This window comes from Melanostigma gelatinosum, assembly GCF_949748355.1.
Source record: "Melanostigma gelatinosum genome assembly, chromosome: 11".
In the NCBI taxonomy this organism is placed as follows: Eukaryota; Metazoa; Chordata; class Actinopteri; order Perciformes; family Zoarcidae; genus Melanostigma; species Melanostigma gelatinosum.
In genome coordinates, this window is record NC_136644.1 from 5,877,916 (window position 1) to 5,896,260 (window position 18,345).

Genomic DNA, 18,345 nt, shown 5'->3' on the forward strand with positions numbered 1-18,345 from the left:
GAGGATATTTAACTCTGAAGGAAGGAGAGTCGTATCAGGGTAGACAGAGCATACAGTGTGTCAAGGGTCTGTCACTCAGTTTTTAGGGAGAGTTATTTTCTGTCTACCCAGGTTTCCCTCCTTGTCGCGGGAGCAGGTCCCGTGGTAGATGTAGAGTAACGAGAGGCAACAAGAATCTTGCTGGTCCAGTGTCAGTCCTTTTCGTTTGGTTTGCGTGTCATATCTTTGTGTTCGGATGGTTTCTGGCGCAGTTACACGAGGGAACAAGGAGCGAGGCTTTACGTTACCTCTCGGTCGGGGGGGGGGGGGGGGGGGGACACAGGACGGGACACAGGACGGGACAGCGTGGGGGAACAAGGTGGAGGAGACGGTAACAGGAGCGGAGAGACAACACGAGTGGTGATGATCAGAAGGGGTCCGATCAATGCCGCTATGTGTGCATCAAGTTTTAAAAGGTAAACACCGGAAAAGAGGAGGAGGACTGGATGATACAGCCCCAGTTTACAGCAGCAGACCCGTCCTGAAGAGCTCCAGCGTCTCTTTAGCTCAAACAAATCCAATGAAACCCTCACACCCCCTTCTCCAGGTCTCAGTTGTCCAGCGCCTCGGCGCACACCATGCCGCCGTACAGCTGCTGTGGGTCCGGATGTGTCAGAGCCCGCTCCTCTGCCTCGCTGTCCGTGCTGCCGTCGCTGTCGAGGCGGGCAGACGGGTGACACGGGCCGGACAGGCTGGGGTACAGGGCGTTTGGAGGCAGCGGGCTGGGGAGGAGGTCCTCGTCTGAGCTCAGATAGTCTCCCTCGGCGGAGGCGGGGCTGGCCAGACACAGATCCTGGTAGTTGGTACTTCCTCCTCCGCTGCCGAGCCTGGAGCTGGGGGCCGCCTTCTGCCCTCGCAGCTGCCTGATCTGAATACAAAGAGGACGGCTTTACTTGAAGTTTTGCCTTTACTTCAGTGGTATTTAAAAAGGCATTATTGTGTCTTTTTCTTGTCCATAAATAAAAAACAACAACAACGTGTTCGTTACGCGTCTGTGGCACTTAACCCATTGGTCTTTGTTATCTTTAAAGTACACTCCCTCCACCGAGATCTGCGTGTCAGCTCTCATCTGACTTGCTAAGCATCAATAGGGGAATCCTTAGGTAATAAAAGACGATGGTCCAGCAGTCTATCAAATGTGTTGAATCTGTTAGATGAGTCCTTTTGCAGGTGCTGGGACTTTTTGTCAACGGGTTGTTGGGTGTGAAAAAGAAACAGAGTCCGTGAAACCCACTGACCGGACTCCTTCTTACTATTTGAGGTTGTGCAAACAAAGCAGAGGGGTCTTTACAGCTAAAGCTGATACATGATAAATTAAAAGGGTGCGTTTGCTGGTTGCTGCTGTCCAGGTGTCACATTGCAGTGGCTGTTCTTGCCTGACACAAGAGCTGCCGCCACAGTTTTATCTACTCCTGCATGCCGTCTGCGTGTTAACCTTGCACATGTACCACAGTGACTCATGACAAATCTCAGAGGTTTTTTCTTCCCCCCTATCATACACTCGGGCTGGCTGTAGGGCAGAGGGGAGGGGAAACCGGTGGTTAACCAATGGAAATGTTTTGACTGCTCGTCAAGCGACAGCAAAAGAACGAACACAAGTCCTTTTTCAAGCCAGGTTGTTTTTGCAATATAAGCAGGTTAATTCACATCAGCGTCGTTTCATAAGGTGTGAAATCATCTGCATCATGTGGAATCTGTCATCGTGCATCATCACGTGTATTCTGACTCAACCGTGAGATGATCTCTTCAGAGGACTTTACTGAGATTTCTCTAAAGGGTTCACTTGCTTCCTCGGCTGCGCTCACGCAAGTTTCGGTCTCATTTAAAAAAACGCTGCTTTGAAGAAAAAGAAGAAAAAAAAAAAAGGTGGGGAGAGAAGAAAAGAGAGGAGCAGTAAAGGGCAGGGCAGTCGCATCACGCCCCCTCACTTACAAGTTGAAACACTTCCCTCCTAGTCACGCACTGCAACTCTCTAAATGAACAAACCCTGAGTGTGTGTTTTGCAGGGTGGGGGGGGGGGGGGGGGGGGGGGGGGGGGGGGTCTTCATAAGCCAGAGGGGTCACTGAATTTGAATCAACCCATGAAACTGTGGAAATCAGAAAAACTACAGTTGCCATAATGTTTTACCCCGACAGCGACAGAGTGGGTGAACAGTCTGCAAAAGCCAACCCCCCCCCCCCCCCCCCCCCCCCCCCCAACCTTCTGAGTGTCACGCACTTGTTCATCGTTTAAGTAAATCAATGTTCACCGTGAACACAGTGATGAGAACACAGCAGTGGTCTCCGCTTTACAAAAAAGACAGACACAACTGAGCGGGCCCGTTGGGGTGGAAGTGGTGTCTGTTGTGCGGCTGCATGTAGATGACAAGATTCTTCTGCGGTGGCAGACAAGGCTGCATGTGTCTACTCGCACTGTGTGTGTGTGTCTCATGTCTGCACGCCACTTGGAAGCAGAACTCACCAGTTAACAAAGATCGTATAGTCAACATTATACTGCTGTGTAACCCTAATAAATAACATAAGAACATCGAAGATGAAATAGCAATAGTTTCTGGGAGCAAACAATAAACGTTTGCAGACTCTGAACTACATTTTTAAATCATCCGTCACTGGGTCAGATTTCAGAATCTGCAAATGTTTTCTGGCACAAAGACAAACACTGGTTCCAGACCGAGCTGAAACATTCAAAACATCTTTTGTTGTGACTTTTAGCGGCTGCGTCCGCTGGTTGTAGAAACAACCGACCAATCAGAACTTAGTAGGTGAGGTTAAGGACGCTTTCACGAGCAAACATTTTGTCCGTTTTGATTGTACTCTGGTGCGGATCAATCGATCGGTTTCCAAGCGAACCCGAATGCGTTCAGTTTCAGCTTCACACCAGAAAGACCAAATTGCTCCTTTTGACGTAATATTTATCTTTCAAAAGCTACACGTGGCACAATGTTTTGGCGTAATTCATTATGAAATGAAATCCAGCAAACGGTTATGTTTGGTGTGTGCGTCTGACCTCATTCTTGAGCTCAGAGATCTGGTCCCGCAGCTCGTTTATGTACTGTCTGGAGTCTGAGTGGTTCAGCTGGCCCTGGATCAGCCCTTCCTCCTTCTGTAAAAACACATTTTACACACCGATGGTTAAAGTCACGGTTTCTTTATTGTTACAATGTCGTTGAATCGATCATCCGCATGCAGACTACTTGCACACATTTTAGGTACGTACAATCCTTTCAGGCACGGAGGCACATAACACACACACACACACACACACACACACACACACACACACACACACACACACACACACACACACACACACACACACACACACACACACACACACACACACACACACACACACACACACACACACACACACACACCTGTATCTCAAGATCAGCAACCTTCTGCCTGAGTTCAGCCATGGCAGCCATACTGTCTGCTTCCCTCAGTCGCACCGCCATCACCTCCTCTTTGCTCTGCATGGATGAGGGGAGAGAGAAGACGCCATGTGGTTGACAACATGTTGGATTTCAGTGATGGATTTAACAGTCTCTCTCCCTCCGCCTACATCCTGCTCTGTCCTACATCTCTTCCTTCAGGCCTTCTTAATTGACTCCGTCCTTTTTTGAATATGACTCCCAGAATTTAAAGTCAGACTCATTTCTCTGCCATTGTTCCTGAAACATTTTCTATTTCTGTTCTACAAAATCGATCTGGTCCTCCCTTATTCTTTCCATCATTCCCACCCTCTTTTTATACTCTTCATATGATTTTTCCCTGTTTTGTCTTATTACTGTGTGTAAATATCTTTTACGATTCATTAAGCTGGACCAGGACAATGATGCTCTCCCCATCCAGTCTCCCTGTTACATCGCTCCCCTCCTGCTAACTCCTTTTCTCTCTCCTCTCCATCCAGACCTTGCAGTCGGACTCGGCCTGCTTCCTTTTCATCTCGTTGAGCTGGGCCTGGAGAGCTTTGTTCTGATTGGCCAGCATCTGGAGCCGGTCCTGCAGGGCGGAGCGTTCCTGGTCGTTGCGGCCAATTAGCTTGCTGTTGATCTGGTTCTGGAGTCAGGGAAGTCAAATGGAGGAGGGTTCCAACAAAGTCTCGCTTTCATCATTAAAATTGTGGATTTTGTTCCTGATAAATTACAGTAATGAATCATTCAGTCTGTGAGATGTAAGACAATTGTGGAAAATGCCCCACCAACAAATGAATCTGCATTGACCTTTGCATCCACATATCTGTGCATGTAAGAAAAGGACTTACAGGGTTTGTTTGTGTGCCCTCTGGGACAGACTGACCTGGCTCTCCAGCTGCAGAGCTTTGAGTTTGACCTCTCGGAGCTCAGCCTGAGCCTGGGCTTCCCTCAGGCGGACCGTCATCAGTTTGTCCTGCAGCTCGTTCATGGCGTTCTTCTTCGGGGACTCCTTCCAGTGGCCGCCCCCGCTACCCGTGCTGCTGCCGCGGGACATGTGGTGCTGCAGACAACACAGAGAGTAGCACAGGTGTGTAGCTCTCCTGACACTGCACGCACACACACAGGTAGTGTATGGACAAAACGACAGCAGTTTTGTGTGTGTGTGTGTGTGTGTGTGTTACCTGCCAGCGCTGGTTGAGCTCAGTGACGGCGTCCTGCATCTCTTTGAACGAGCGCAGCGTCTCCAGCTCCCTCAGCTTCATCTGCTTCACCTCCTCCTGCAGAGCCGCCATGTTGTTCTCATCGGGCAGACACGTGCTTCTCTGGATTAGAAAACAATGTTGCCAGTTTAAAAAAAGGACTAATTAGTCTACAGCCATACCAACGGCTCTGTGCATGCGAATGAGCATTCGCATGCTAATGGCAATCCATCCAATAATTTACCAAAGATTTTACTCAGAACTAGAGATGACGACCTGTTGTAAAGTTGGGAGTTTACAAAAGTCGGTAGGTTTCATAGTTTGGGTATCGTAAATGTAGAAGCGAACAATGCCAGAGGCCTATTTCCCTTTTTCTATCTGTCAGCTTTACGTTACAGTAAAATCTTTATCAGGAGGAAGCAGAGCTGTTGTGTCTCAACACCTTGTGAAGTAAAACCGAAAGCTTGAAATGTCACGTCGGCCGTCGTTTGGAGTAACTTTAACACTTGAGCGCCTTAAGTCGAGGTCGCGGCAAGATGATCTTTGACACGTTCGCAGCTGCACACGCCCGCTCATCTTCCACACACTGTTCTCTCTCACACACACACACACCAAGATGAGTGTCAGTTAGGTCACCTTCTCCAGGTCCAGGACTTTGTCTTGCATTTCCTTCAGCGCTCCCTGCAGCTCGGCCTCGCGCAGCCTGGACTGCTCCAGCTCAGTCTGCAGATTGTTCACAAACTGCTCCGTGTACTGAAACAAACATCGCTGGTGTTACAAAAGCTTCGTGATGCGACAGGTTTGTGTCGGCGTACAGATATTTACTCACTACTGGGAACGTTAGTTGGACGGAGGAGTCGACTGGCCTTGTTTGTTTAGTGCGATTGTCATATGAAGACTGGTTGCAGATGATGGAGTGAGTAGTCACGACAGTAGGAGCTCAGCTTTGAACCACAGTGCGTCAATGTTTGTGAATTCTGCCACAGGCTGCTGCTGTGTCTCTGTCTTTTGTCTCTTCCGCTGGTGCTAATTGGGTATTCACACACAGTCATGCACTCCTGGATCCCTGCATGCCCTTTGCCATGTTCCTCTGAGGGATGACATTGGAGAAAACGTTTTTTGGGAAAGGCAGCCGGAAACTTGCCGCAATACATTTGATGCTGCAGCCAGAGAGACAAACAAGAGCTATTGCTTTATTCCTCATTTCTGTCAAAAATGGTAAACTGTTCAAAACTGTCTCAGCTGACTTTTTATCAGCACTTTGTAAATGTCTGAATAGTAACCAAACTTCAGAATAGCTAATGAACGAAATGAAGTTGGTATGAAGCTTCCCCACTGTCTCAGAGTGATGTCAGCAAATAGAAAGCTACTGTACATTTTCATGTCACCACATCAAAAGTTAAACTGCAAAGGTAGGCGTGCGAGAGCAGCCGAGAGAGTCAGAGAGGGCTGAGTGGAAAAAACACTTTCCTACCAGGCAAAATACAAAAGCTTGAAATATGGTAAGTACATAGCGTGCGTAAAAGGCTCTCGATTTGTCATTCCGTGCCTTTCAGGCTTGGTTATCAAAGGACTGTGAGTGTCTGGAGGTGTGTGAACTCTGGTGGGGGATGAATGCCAATGTCTGAGCTGGAATGAAATCACCCGTCACAATGACATCATCTACAGTGCTCGAGATCTCATGTATAAAAAAAAAACTGCATGTTAAATAAATTTGAATAAAGTAATATGTACTTGAATTCTGTCACACAGGAGAGTGTAATTTGCTGACATGAATGTGAGTTTTAACTGTTTATCATTTGTAAAGACTGCCGGTCAGGGTTTGTTTTTGTCTAGGTCAGCGAAGTGGTGGTTGGACCATAGACTGTATATGATGACGTCAGCCATTGGTTGGTGGACTGGCGCTTTGAAGCCTTGAGTTCGGCATTTTGACCGTCGCCAACTTTTTTTTTTTTCAACCAGAAGTGACACAAGCGGGTGGAGCTAAGTACACAAGAACACTAAATAAGACAGTTTTAGGCAACCCAAATGTTTCAATTAACTTTAACGAAGTCAAAACACACTGTGAAAGGGTTAAAGTTGTAAGATGAAACACACTAATGAACACTAATAACTCCCAGACCGGATAACGCCGTGGTAGCGATACGTCAATCACAAGGTAGCCACGCCCTAAAGCATATCCTGCTTTATGGATTATTTTACTCTAAATGGACCATAATTTACTAAATGAACATCATGCTGTATTGAAGAAAACTTGAAACTAGCAATTGAGAGCATAAACCCATGTTTACTGAGGTAATAAATCAAGTGAGAAGTAGAGTCATTTTCTCACAGACTTCTCTTTGCAACCAGAGGAGTGGCCCCCTGATGGCCATTAGAGAGAATGCAAGTATAAGGCCCGTCCTCATTTGTGTCGCTTTTCAGAAGCAGAGGTTTCCGCCTTGGTTGGACAAACAGGACAGCCATTTTGAAACTCCTTTGTATCATTAACATATTGTATCAGTCATCAGTATTCTTGAAAAATAACTGAACAGAAGCCCATTTGTGCTCTTCACACATGAGAACAGATGTGGTTTCATATTAAAAATAATACCAAAAATATCAAAAATAATACACTACAAGTTAAAGTATTTTTTGCAAAATGTACTTGAAGTATCAATTCAGTAGAAATGTAAAGTACTCAATGCATAGAAATGCATTCATATAAGAGTACAATTTTACTGTTGAAGTGGAGCTTTTAACGATATTACATACTGTTGGGTAGTTTAACTGAAACAAAGGATCCAATTTTATAAATGCATTCATGTTCCGAATATCTTTTGTCATGTAAAGCAATCCGAAACTCCAGCTGTTAAATAAAGGTAGTGGAGTAAATAGGGTAATATACCTCAAACTGTTACTTAAGTACAGTACTGGAGTACTAGAGTACATTACATTCCAACCGATAAGATAATACATTGGTGATCAAGTATTTATTAAAGTATGATTTCAACCTTTTAGGTCTTCATCAGGTCATACACAGTGCAGTCCCTATGTATTCAGACTGCTGCAAGTTTCACATTGTTTGAGGTTGCACTGGTTGTATGAGATTGAAGTGCTGACTGAACTTATAGACCTTTTTTTGGGCGTGTTCGAAAGTGCCGCTGACGGAGCGGTTGTTTGACTAACGTGGCGGAAGCACAGAGTTTGAAAAACATAAGGCAATGAAAGCAGAACGTAGCTAAGCTTACACTATCAGCTACTATAGGAAAAATTCAAACTAAATTCTAGTCGTGCGACGAGCAATGATTTTATTTTGTATTTTTTATGTCCCCGTTTTTTGTGTTTCTGTGGTGATGACAGGTGGTGATGATGCACCACCATACATAGCAGTGGCCTATAAAAATTTGAAAGGAAGACAAAAAAGAACACTGGCTGGTAAACAGGGTTGTTTTGATTTGTTTAAAAACTGGTTTCAGACTCTTAACAAAGCAAAGAAGTCTCAAAAGGGCCTAAGAGACTAGAGTTTGTGGCTGGATATGCCAGAATGAGTTCTGCATTACATCAAGGAAGGATCAGAATGCCCTGGGTGTTTAATTCCCCAGCTCTCTTAAGCCCTAAAGATCGGGCGTTGGCACACCCAGATTGGCTGAGAGGAGAAATGCACCAAGCTGCTGTCAATTCTTAATTAGGAGTCGGGCCACACACCCTGCACTACAGCTGATCTGAATAACCCTCCAATCAACTCTTGTGTCGTTGGGAAAAGTATACGGACAGCAAGTACCAGTACCTTTCCATTTTTTGTATCATAGCTGCCTTCATGACACTAACATATACATTTTCTATGACAATCCTCTTTTCCCTGACATTTTCTTGATGTGAAAATAATTTGTGGTTTGTGCAGTTTGAGTCCATGTTTTTCTGATCTTTATTTCCTCCTTCTGTCAATCAGTTTGAAACTACTTCTACTAAAACCATGAGAGATGATAATACATGTTATTACCTTGTGATTGACAGGACGCTACCACAGCGTTTTCCGGTCTGAGGGTTGTCCATGTTGTCATCTTACAACTTCAACCCTTTCACAGAGTGTTTTCACTTCATGAAAGTTAATTCTAACATTTTTGGTCGCCTAAAAAAAAAAAGCCTTCTTTAGCATTCGGTTGTACTTGGCTCCAACCAACTCTGGTTTTACTTCTCTTTGCAAAATAATCCCGTGCCCGAGGCTTTAAAACGGCAGTCCACAAACCTGTGACATCACAGTGACTGCCTCCACTTCTGGTATACATTCTGTGGCTGTAAAATAAACTTGCACAAGCAAACCTATCGGGGGGGAAACAGAGCCATTTCCACACGATCAGCGCGTCTTCTTTTACAACCAGGTTTTGGCTGAATCGGGAACAACATTTAACATTTTGTACATAAAGCAGGGCTGCTTTTGGAATCATTGAACTACCAGTTGACCTCATGAACCATCACCAAATAAAGAAATGCTGAAGAACTGCTTCCGCCTATAGAGAAACTACATGAATCCCTTGTTGGCCATATGTGAGGGAAAATGACATTTCGCCTGCCGTCATCGTCTCTGTGTTGGACCGTCCTCTTCTGTTGCTCCCACAGTGTTTGTGCACAGACTGTGGGTTGGCGTTTACCTTCTGTTGCTGCAGCTCTCTGATGGTGTCCTGCGCTTTCTCCAGGCTCTCGCTGGCTGTGTTGCACTGCTGCCTCACCACCGCCAGCTCCCGCTTGATCACGTAGTTCTCCTCGGCTTCCTGCGCCCTCGTCACCTGACCCTGGAACAGCAGGCCAGAGGGTCGAGATCAGTTTCAACCCCGAAACGCAGACTGTATACCAGTGTTGGGAAAAGGGTGATTCTGGGCATCTAGGGAACGTCATCACGCTTAAGGTGCTGCATGGTGCATAGCAGATACAGCCCTAGAGGTTTGAGATTTGGGGAAATTTGCTTATTTGCCTTCCTGCAGAGAGCCGGCTGAGAAGATCGAGCAAGAAAGCAAATCAGTGCATTTCCCAAAATGTGTAACTACGTAGGGTATTTCATTCACATTTTGATGAGGTGTATTTTAAATGAAAATGAAAGGCAATAATGGTAGTAATAGTCATAACCATTTACGTGCCACATGCAGGGATTATACAACCTCATTAGACCGTATTAGGATCTCCATCGTGGATAAACATTACATGCATTCAGGGATTACAGGGCCGTGTTGTGGACTGAACAGATATTAAACAATATTCTTTCATGCACTTTTGGCAGGTAGATGTTAAGAGGAGGGAGAGAAGCAGTGCAGGAGAGCAGGAAGAGGAAGAGGAGTAGGAGGAAGACGTGAGTAGGTCAGAGGACAGCGAGGTCAGTGGGAAAGTGGTTCGCAGTACTCTACCTGTATCAGCCTGTCTGCCAGAGCGGCACTCTCCTGCAACGCAGCGACGGGGAGGAACAAGAGGGTGAAAAAATAAAGAGATGAAGAGAGAGTGAAAGACGGCGGGACACCAGGGAGGATAAACCATAACAAAGCCCGAGAGGAAGAGCAAGAAGCGGAACCACAGGTGAGAGGAATTGTTCGAAACAGATTCAGAGAAGCGTGTGAAGAAAAAAGAGGCAGCAGTGAGATCACTCAGGAAAAAAAGAAGACGAAGACGAAGAAGAAGTGTTTCAGAGAGGAGGAGAAGACTAAAAACAGCAGACACCCACAAATACACACACACACTTTAACAACAAGCTCCTCAGGAGAAGAAAACCATCGGGGGGGGGGGGGGGGGGATGAGCTCACAAATTTAAACCCACAGCGTTATCTCGTGACAGTGTTTCACTCGATCTGATCAAAACGCCAAGAGTCCTGTGCTGAGCAATTTGTCTGTTTCGTGTCAAATGCACAAACCTGATTTATTTTAGAATTAAAACCCATCTCTTACCTTCTCCAGAGTCTCAATCCTCTGCTTCAGCAGCTTATTTTCTGTGCGTAACCTCTGAGCAGAGAGCGAGGCGGGAGAGAGGTGCAGAACAGATATATTATATATATATATGTATATCATATTATTTATGTTTTAAATCCTACTAAAAGAGTTTGTAATATCCACATCATGCACACACACACACACACACCTTGATCTCAATTTGTTCCTCCATTTCTTTGTTCTTGATTGTGGTATATTCTTTCTCAAGTCTGGTAAAGAAAATAAAAAACACACAAAAACAACACAGGATTATGCAACATCTAAATGTTTAGATTGGCGCTCCATTATAATTTGAATTGCTGAGCAAAAACCAATAGTTAAACTGAAGTACGAATCCTACTGGGCGACGTTAAAGCCGGTTCGTAGTCTTACTCGTCGTTAGTTGAGTAACAAGCGCTCTTACTTCTTCATCCTCTTGGGGTTGTACTTGACCTGGTAGGCCCTGAGGATCAGCTTGTCTGTGCAGCTGTCATACTGGTGGGGGATCACCTTCTGAAAATGCTGGCAGAGCCGGAGGGAACCACACACAAGATTAGAGAGCGCGAGACAAGAGATGCTCACGCAGCAGCAGGCAGGCACGGTGTATAGAAATGAAGGAGAGCGTCTGCCCTGCGTTGCGTCGAGCAATCGGCTGCTGCATTCAATTAAGTTCATGTTTTCGTTCATCAGCACGATAAAGAAATTGAGTTTACGGATGAATTCATTTTTCAATCAAAAACGCGAATGATTTGCTGTTTTTCTTTGCGATGTATGACGATAAAGTGAACGTTTCGGGTTTGGACTATTGTATATAAATAACTATAAAGGCCATTTTGTATGATTTTATCAACAAACCGTTTCAATTAATCAAGACAATAATTGACATTATAAATGATGACAATAATAATTTTAGCTCGTTGCAGCCCTATGTTATGTTGAATTTTACCCCAAAATCAAGAGAGAAAAGAAATGAGGAACAAGCTTCTGACAGGTGAAACCTTTGTTTCTTAGATTTTCATCTGTTATCAGAAATCAGATAATATACTGGTAAACACAAATCAAGATCGAATTCACCTACGTGGTGGTTTTCTTCAGAGTGCATTCAGGGCAGCAACAAGCTTCACAAAGACCCTGATATACAAGCATTTTACACAATCACCCACCGAACGTTTCCTGGTTTCAGTTTCAGGTTTTTTTTTTAGAGTGTAACCGCTTGAAGCCTCTTTTATTTATTATTATTTTTTTTTAATCAGAGCAAATCTGTAGTTCAGGAAGCTCGCGTGCAAAAGGGAAAGCGGGACGTGGAGCCTCTGACTGGTGGCTGAATCCACACATGAAACTCATTTCTGCAGCAAACGTCATGAAGCTGCAGCTGCTTACCTGCGACATGCCCTCCATGTCCAGCTGAATGAGGTCAGTCTGGTTGTACTGCAGGATGGCCAGGCCCACGCGGAAGATAATCTCCAGGCCCTACAGACAGGTCGCATGTTTTTGTTACGTGAGCTCAGTGGACTGAAAGGTACGGATTAGAAAAACCGAATATACACACATCCCAATCCTCAAAATGTGTCCTACCTCATACATGAAGATGTCGAAGATGCGCGTGGCGACAGGCAGGGGGAGGAAGGTGAGGAAAAGGGTGAGAAACCAGGACGAGGCATACATGGATGTGTGGAAACTCTGGGATCGAAAATGGACGTTCAGCTCTGGAAGTTGGTCCTGAGGCGAAGAAAAGAGGCTGATTTTCATGCCTCGAGTGACATACGAAACAAAAGTGATGTGCTGAAGATACAAACGAATGCTTTGCTGCCCCTCTGTGGAGGAACGCTACGCTGCAAGCCTCGTGTTTGTGGATGGACTCTCCTGCTTCCTCTGTACCTGTAGCAGATACTCAAACTGGTAGATGCAGAGGCCCAGCTCGGCCATGCTGGGTTTGAACAGCTCCCTCAGACGGTACTCCTGCATCAGACGCACAAAAACACAAAACGCCTCCTCCTCGGGCATCTGGGAGGAGGGGAGACGGGTGAGTAAAGTTCCCCCATTTCAGCTACGAATGAGACATTGCTTATGTCGAACAGTTTATTATACACTGGACTTTTATATTTCACCTCTAGAGACAACTTTATTGCCTTGCAACCGTTTCCAAATCCCACAACGTAATCAACTGTTTGTGGGTGTAGCAATCAGAGAAATCTAGAGGGACTGATTACGGTGAACTCCGGACGTATTATACTGACCCTGGCAAAACATCCTCATCATAAATCATTTTAAAGATGATATATTTGATCATTACCTGCATTAGCAGCAGACCAGCGATGAATGCGCTGCCTTGGCAGTAGCCCACCTCTCGATCCACCAGAGAATATGCCTGAAACAACACACACACACACACACACACGTTACATTTGCTATGCGATGTATTTATAGAAAGCAGCACAGATGACATCTGTAATCCAGGCCGAGCATTCAGCTACGAGGAAGTCACCAGAGGTTCCTTCATTTCCTGCCGAGCTGAGCCACCAGGAAACATGACGGTGTGTAAACGGGGAACGAGCAACAGATCTCCACATTTTATGTTTCCCTACAGATTTGGTCTCATGAATAAAATTACATTTGGAAGGAAACACTGACAAGATAATGATCACAGCAGAATCTTTACAGTTCAATGCATCTTTTTCAGAATGACTGCGGGAAGACGTGTTTCAAAATGGCGCGCTGATTTGATTACTGTTGCTTTTGTCATGCTGAAACACATGATTTTGAATATAATGGAACTGTATAGCACTCGGCTTGTGGCGTTTGAAAAACTCTTTCCAGAATTCATGACCCCGGTTACTCAAAATAACCGACAGACCTTGAAGTGAGGCCGATATCTCCAAAATCAGGCGACTCGCACCAGAACGATGTAGATTGATAAACAGCACTAAAAGGAAAATCTTTGCAACCGGAACCAGAGGAGCAGATCAATACCTGATTTGGCACAAACACATAATCTGAGCTGCAACCACCAAGTCACTCACAGCACGCCAAAGGAAACTACCACTTAACAAACTGTAACCCCGGATAAACACACGTACAAGCAAAATACATTGATTCCGACAGAGGCCAGTCTCACCTCGCTGAACATCAGGACTCTGAAGTCCAGACCTTGAGGTGATGCGAGATGGCGCAGTGCTCACCTTCATGACGTTGAAGAGGACCTCCTGCCCCAGGCTGTCCTGGCCTTTGAAGAACTCGTGCTCGGGGTAGGTGCGGGCGATGTCTCTGCGGATGAGCTTCTCGCACGGGGACGACATCTTCAGCAGCTCGGAGTACTGGTTCTTCACCGGCATGTCGGTGGCGTTGCCCAGCAGCTGCCAGACGATGGCCCGGAAATGGTGAGGGATGCCCTTCCTGATCAACTCCTGGAGAGAGAGAGCGAGAGAGCGAGAGCGAGAGCGAGAGCGAGAGAGAGAGATGTAAGTTGAAGCATCTCTTGAAGAGCAGAGAGAATACAGAATTACAGGATTATAAATAGATGTATTTACAAGGATAATTTAGCATCATGTCATAATTACGTCCACTAGCTGCATTATGAGGTATCACATCAATCCGTCACCTCCTCATGTTTTTCATCATGATCATCATGAAAGCCAAACTCGATGTAGAGTTTGCAGGCAGGCCGTGTCATTTTGTCTGCTCTCCCATTTCGCTCTAACTCGTTTTGCTGTCCCTCCTCTCATCCATCTTCTCCTCCCCCGGGGTTTTCCTCTTTTTTCGTCACAGAGGACGACGCCGAAAGACACGGGCGAAGAGAGAGGCGCGTTGGTGAAGTGCAACTTAAAGCCATTGGTGGAATCAGATTTAGTGTTGTATTAAATTGAAAACCCCCCCCCCCGGGGCTCTCAGACAACACTGAGCTCCACGTTTCTGACACACTGGCTAAAAGGGACGCACACTGTGACCTTATGGATAAAAACAGACGGATATAAATAGCCAACAAGCCTCTGCAATGAGTCAGGGATTTACAGAGCTTTTCTTCTGTATGTTCCGGTAAACAAGATGTGAAAATAACACGAGGAGGCCGATAACCGTCTTATTTATGTTCCCTTTTTTAATTATGTTCAACAACTCAATCTTCAGAAAACCACGTAATCTTTATCTTTTCAAATATCCAGTCCCCACCTTCAGGAGTTTGTCCTTCTTGCGTCTCCACTCTTCCCACTCATTGACGATGCGGCCCCACAGGATCCAGGTGTCCTCCTCCAGGTGAGACAGGTTGGAGGAGGCCGAGGAGCTGGACACCAGCGAGGAGCCGCTGTTGCGCCGCGAGCCGCTCATCGACCGCATGGACTTGGAATCGGCCTCCAGCAGCCTGCATGAAGAGACAGCTTATGAAGACGGGGAGGCACATCACTCCAGGCGCCGTGTTTGTCTTATACGAGCAGGTACACACACTGCAGAGTGACAGGGAAGCTGAGGCACGGCAGGCAGATGTGACATTGGGACGATCAGCAGAGTTTTTTTAAATACTGAAGAAGGTTTTTCGCTATATTTCTCACAAATAAAAACAAGTCAAAGGAACAGTTTGGGGGGGGAAAAGGAGCTCTTTTTTTGCACTGAGATTAAGATGAGAAGGTCAATACTGCTGTCACACATGTCTGCACAATGAACATGAAGCTGCAGCCTTTTATCTTATAGCCAGTGAGTCACTGCTGGTTTGTTTCTAGTCTTTATGCTAAGCTAAGCTAAACAGCTGCTGGCTCTAGCTTCGTATGTCACCGTACAGATATGAGAGTGGTATCGATCTGCGAATGGAACTTTCGGTAAAGAAAGCAAATTAGCGTATTTTCCTTTAAATGTTTTTTTTTTTTTTTTTAAATGAACCTTGTATTACTTGGAGTCTGGGAGAGCAGGAAGCAGAGATAAAACATATGATGGTGGAAGAATTGTACAGGATGTGGCTTCTTCCACAGAGCTACCTTTTGTCTTTAAAAAGGGATTTACTGTCTTTTTGAGTCGAAACAAAACTACCGGTAAATGTATTTTTGTGCAGTGATACAAACATGTGACCAGACATTTCCCCTGGAGAATCTGGTGCTGCTCATTGTGTGGGATTAAACCTTATCTAACTCGGGGATTAAACCTCACCCTTCAGTAGAAAAGTCCCTTTCTGAAACATGACTTTGAAACCAGGTGATTACATTACATTTCAATGATGGGCTTTCTCAGAGGCCATGTAGAAGCATCTCGGCTACATGTATGATATCAGTACAAGGCTATCGCAATGATATGTACTGTATGACAAACACTGGATGAAATGGGATTGTTCTCAGGAAACAGATTAATGCTTTTCTTTCTTTCTTCCTTTTGTTTCGGGGTCATGGCACCTAAATCCCTGTGTATGAATGATCCGAGTCATGTTCCTCTGTTTGTAAAAAGTTACAAAAAAGATATGAAAAGATAAAAACTGACAGCGTCCAGGCCTGCTTTAGAGATTTCAATAAATGAATCTCACTATTCAGTAGTTTCAAAAACACTAACCTACATACCCACTTTCTGTTATCCACTTTTTGTTTGTTTTTTAGAAAGAAAAAGACACGACCCTTCAAACATGCAGAGAAAGCTTCACGGGCTTGCTGAATGGACAATGGTCAATTGTTTGGAAGTCTAAACGTAACATACAACGACTCCTTCAGTATTAACTGGTAACCTGCTACAATACAACTGTAATAACGGTCTCGTTTTCACGAGGAAGCTACTGAACTCACCTGTTCTGCTCCTCCAGTTTGGCCAGCAGCTCCAGTTCGTCAGGACTCAAGTTCTCCGAGTCTGCCGGGGAGGCTGCCGGCGCTGACAGCACTGCATCATGGGAAGATGAGTCTGGGCTGAGCACTGGGCTGCCCGTTGATGGGGGGTCTGGGTCCATACCGGGTGGGGAAGAAGGGCACTCTAGCTGAGGGGGCGCCCCACTGGAGCACTCTCTCTCTGGGCTGTCGCTGGGTATAGACATGGTGGTGACGATGGAGTGGGATGGGTGAAGCGGTGTGGGTGAGGTAAGAGGGTCCAGTCTCACTGTTGGTCTCCCTCCTCAGTGAGGCTGGCTATCGCCTGATTGGCCACCTGGCTGGCCGTGGAGCCGATATGATCAGAGGTCTTCAAACCTGTCATGGAGGCAAAGAAGGCACAGAAAATGAAAGCGTGTCAAAACCTCGGGTTACACTGCATGACATGTCCGGCCTTCGTAAGTTGTATCTTTTAAAATAAGATAATAATAATTTTTGGTTGGTTTTATTTTTTGTCTAAACCCGAAGATTCTTAATTTCCAATTCCATCAAATACATTTTAGAAGCACATTTTTGCGTGAACAATTACTTAAACGCTATGATGACTATAGCAATAGTGTTTTGGGGATCGGTGCCTACCTCACAGGTAAACAAACATAAATGAATCAAACAAATCATAGTTATCCACATGTGCAAGAATACAAATCCTTTGCATTTTTTGTTTGCGCACTCTAAAGATGTGAGATGTCATGTTTGGCTTGATGGACCGAATCGAGTAAACTGGCCACATTAGGATGCCAACGATGCACCGTGGCTTAAGTAACTGCTTTGAAGGAGTGGCCCTGAGTCACTATGATGACATCATCCTGACCGAGAACATCACGGTCCATCACTGCACACACACTCGGCTGTCTGGGAGCTAGTTTTCTTCATGCTAAGATGGACAGAAACAATGTTGTTGTTGATGATGTGAATAAACTGTTGTAGAGAAACTCATAACTTCTGCGTTGCATTTCTCTCATCACTGTAAAAGGGAGTGTGATAACGAAGTGTTGCACTCATGTTGACTTTCAGAAGGTCTGAGACGTGGTCACACCGCCTGAGCCATTAATGTGCATGTAGAGATCATAAATCAATGATTAGCTGAGGGAGATTAGAGAGATACGGCAGGTATCTCAGAGCTCAGAAGCCACACACACACAGCCAAAAAAGGTGCTACCTAGAACCATAGAGGACCTTTCCACCTGCTAAGGGTGCAAACAAGAATCCACACTGGGCGTTCTACCAAGAGCCCTTTCATCAAAAAGGCTTCTTCTTCAAAAGGAAATGGTTCTGGGTAGAACCTCAGCCCTTCAGGAAGAAGCTGTTTGTAACTCTTACTTGTAAGAGTGCCGTTAGGGGAGCTTTTAATAGTTTCCCTTCTAATATATCGCCAAGAAACAAGATATTTCAGTGGAAAGTGTAAGCAACCGTACCGTTTGGGCTCAAGCTTTGGGCATCAAAACGGATTGCTTCCAGTGATAAAGTGCATGTAAGAGAAAGGCGTTTCTATCTTGAGTGCAACATTTCACTTGCTAATGTTAGACAGCACGTCCAGACCCCGCGCTTTGCTTTCCCCCATCGCGTTCATCTTCACAAATACGTCCATGAGATAGACCGCTGAATATTAGACGACTGTGTTAAGATCTCACACATCCAAGAGGTAAACAAACATCTCAGAGCTTTGCTGTTGTGCTGAAATACCAGCAACACACACACACACACACACACACACACACACACACACACACACACTCGGCTTCTTTGTCTGTCTATGCTGCAGCTAGCAATCAGAGATGCAGCTGAGGAGGGATTGCCTTTGGTCAGAGGAGAAATTGAGCGAAAAAGCCAAGCGGCTGCTCTGTAATAGGGAGCAAAATGAGGAGTTACAGTCCGCTCCCCCAACTCTCCTTCCTCTGCATTATGGATGGCAGCTCTTTTACTAGGGGAGCC

General features: G+C 45.4%; 1 protein-coding gene across 1 annotated transcript; it reads right to left on the reverse strand.

The window, feature by feature from the left end:
* Positions 1-589: 589 nt before the first annotated feature.
* Positions 590-16,629, reverse strand: evi5l (ecotropic viral integration site 5 like; the record flags this gene model as incomplete). Its single annotated transcript, XM_079277895.1, has 19 exons — positions 16,339-16,629; positions 14,753-14,942; positions 13,768-13,992; positions 12,882-12,956; positions 12,467-12,592; positions 12,164-12,307; positions 11,969-12,058; positions 11,013-11,110; positions 10,758-10,818; positions 10,568-10,621; positions 10,036-10,068; positions 9,289-9,429; positions 5,294-5,410; positions 4,640-4,780; positions 4,342-4,518; positions 3,955-4,101; positions 3,417-3,512; positions 3,047-3,142; positions 590-907 (listed from the first exon to the last, which is right to left on the reverse strand). The coding sequence occupies exons 1-19, from the start codon at positions 16,578-16,580 to the stop codon at positions 590-592; spliced, it is 2,571 nt and encodes an 856-aa protein (XP_079134021.1). The 5' UTR covers positions 16,581-16,629.
* Between the last annotated feature and the right edge of the window lie 1,716 nt (positions 16,630-18,345).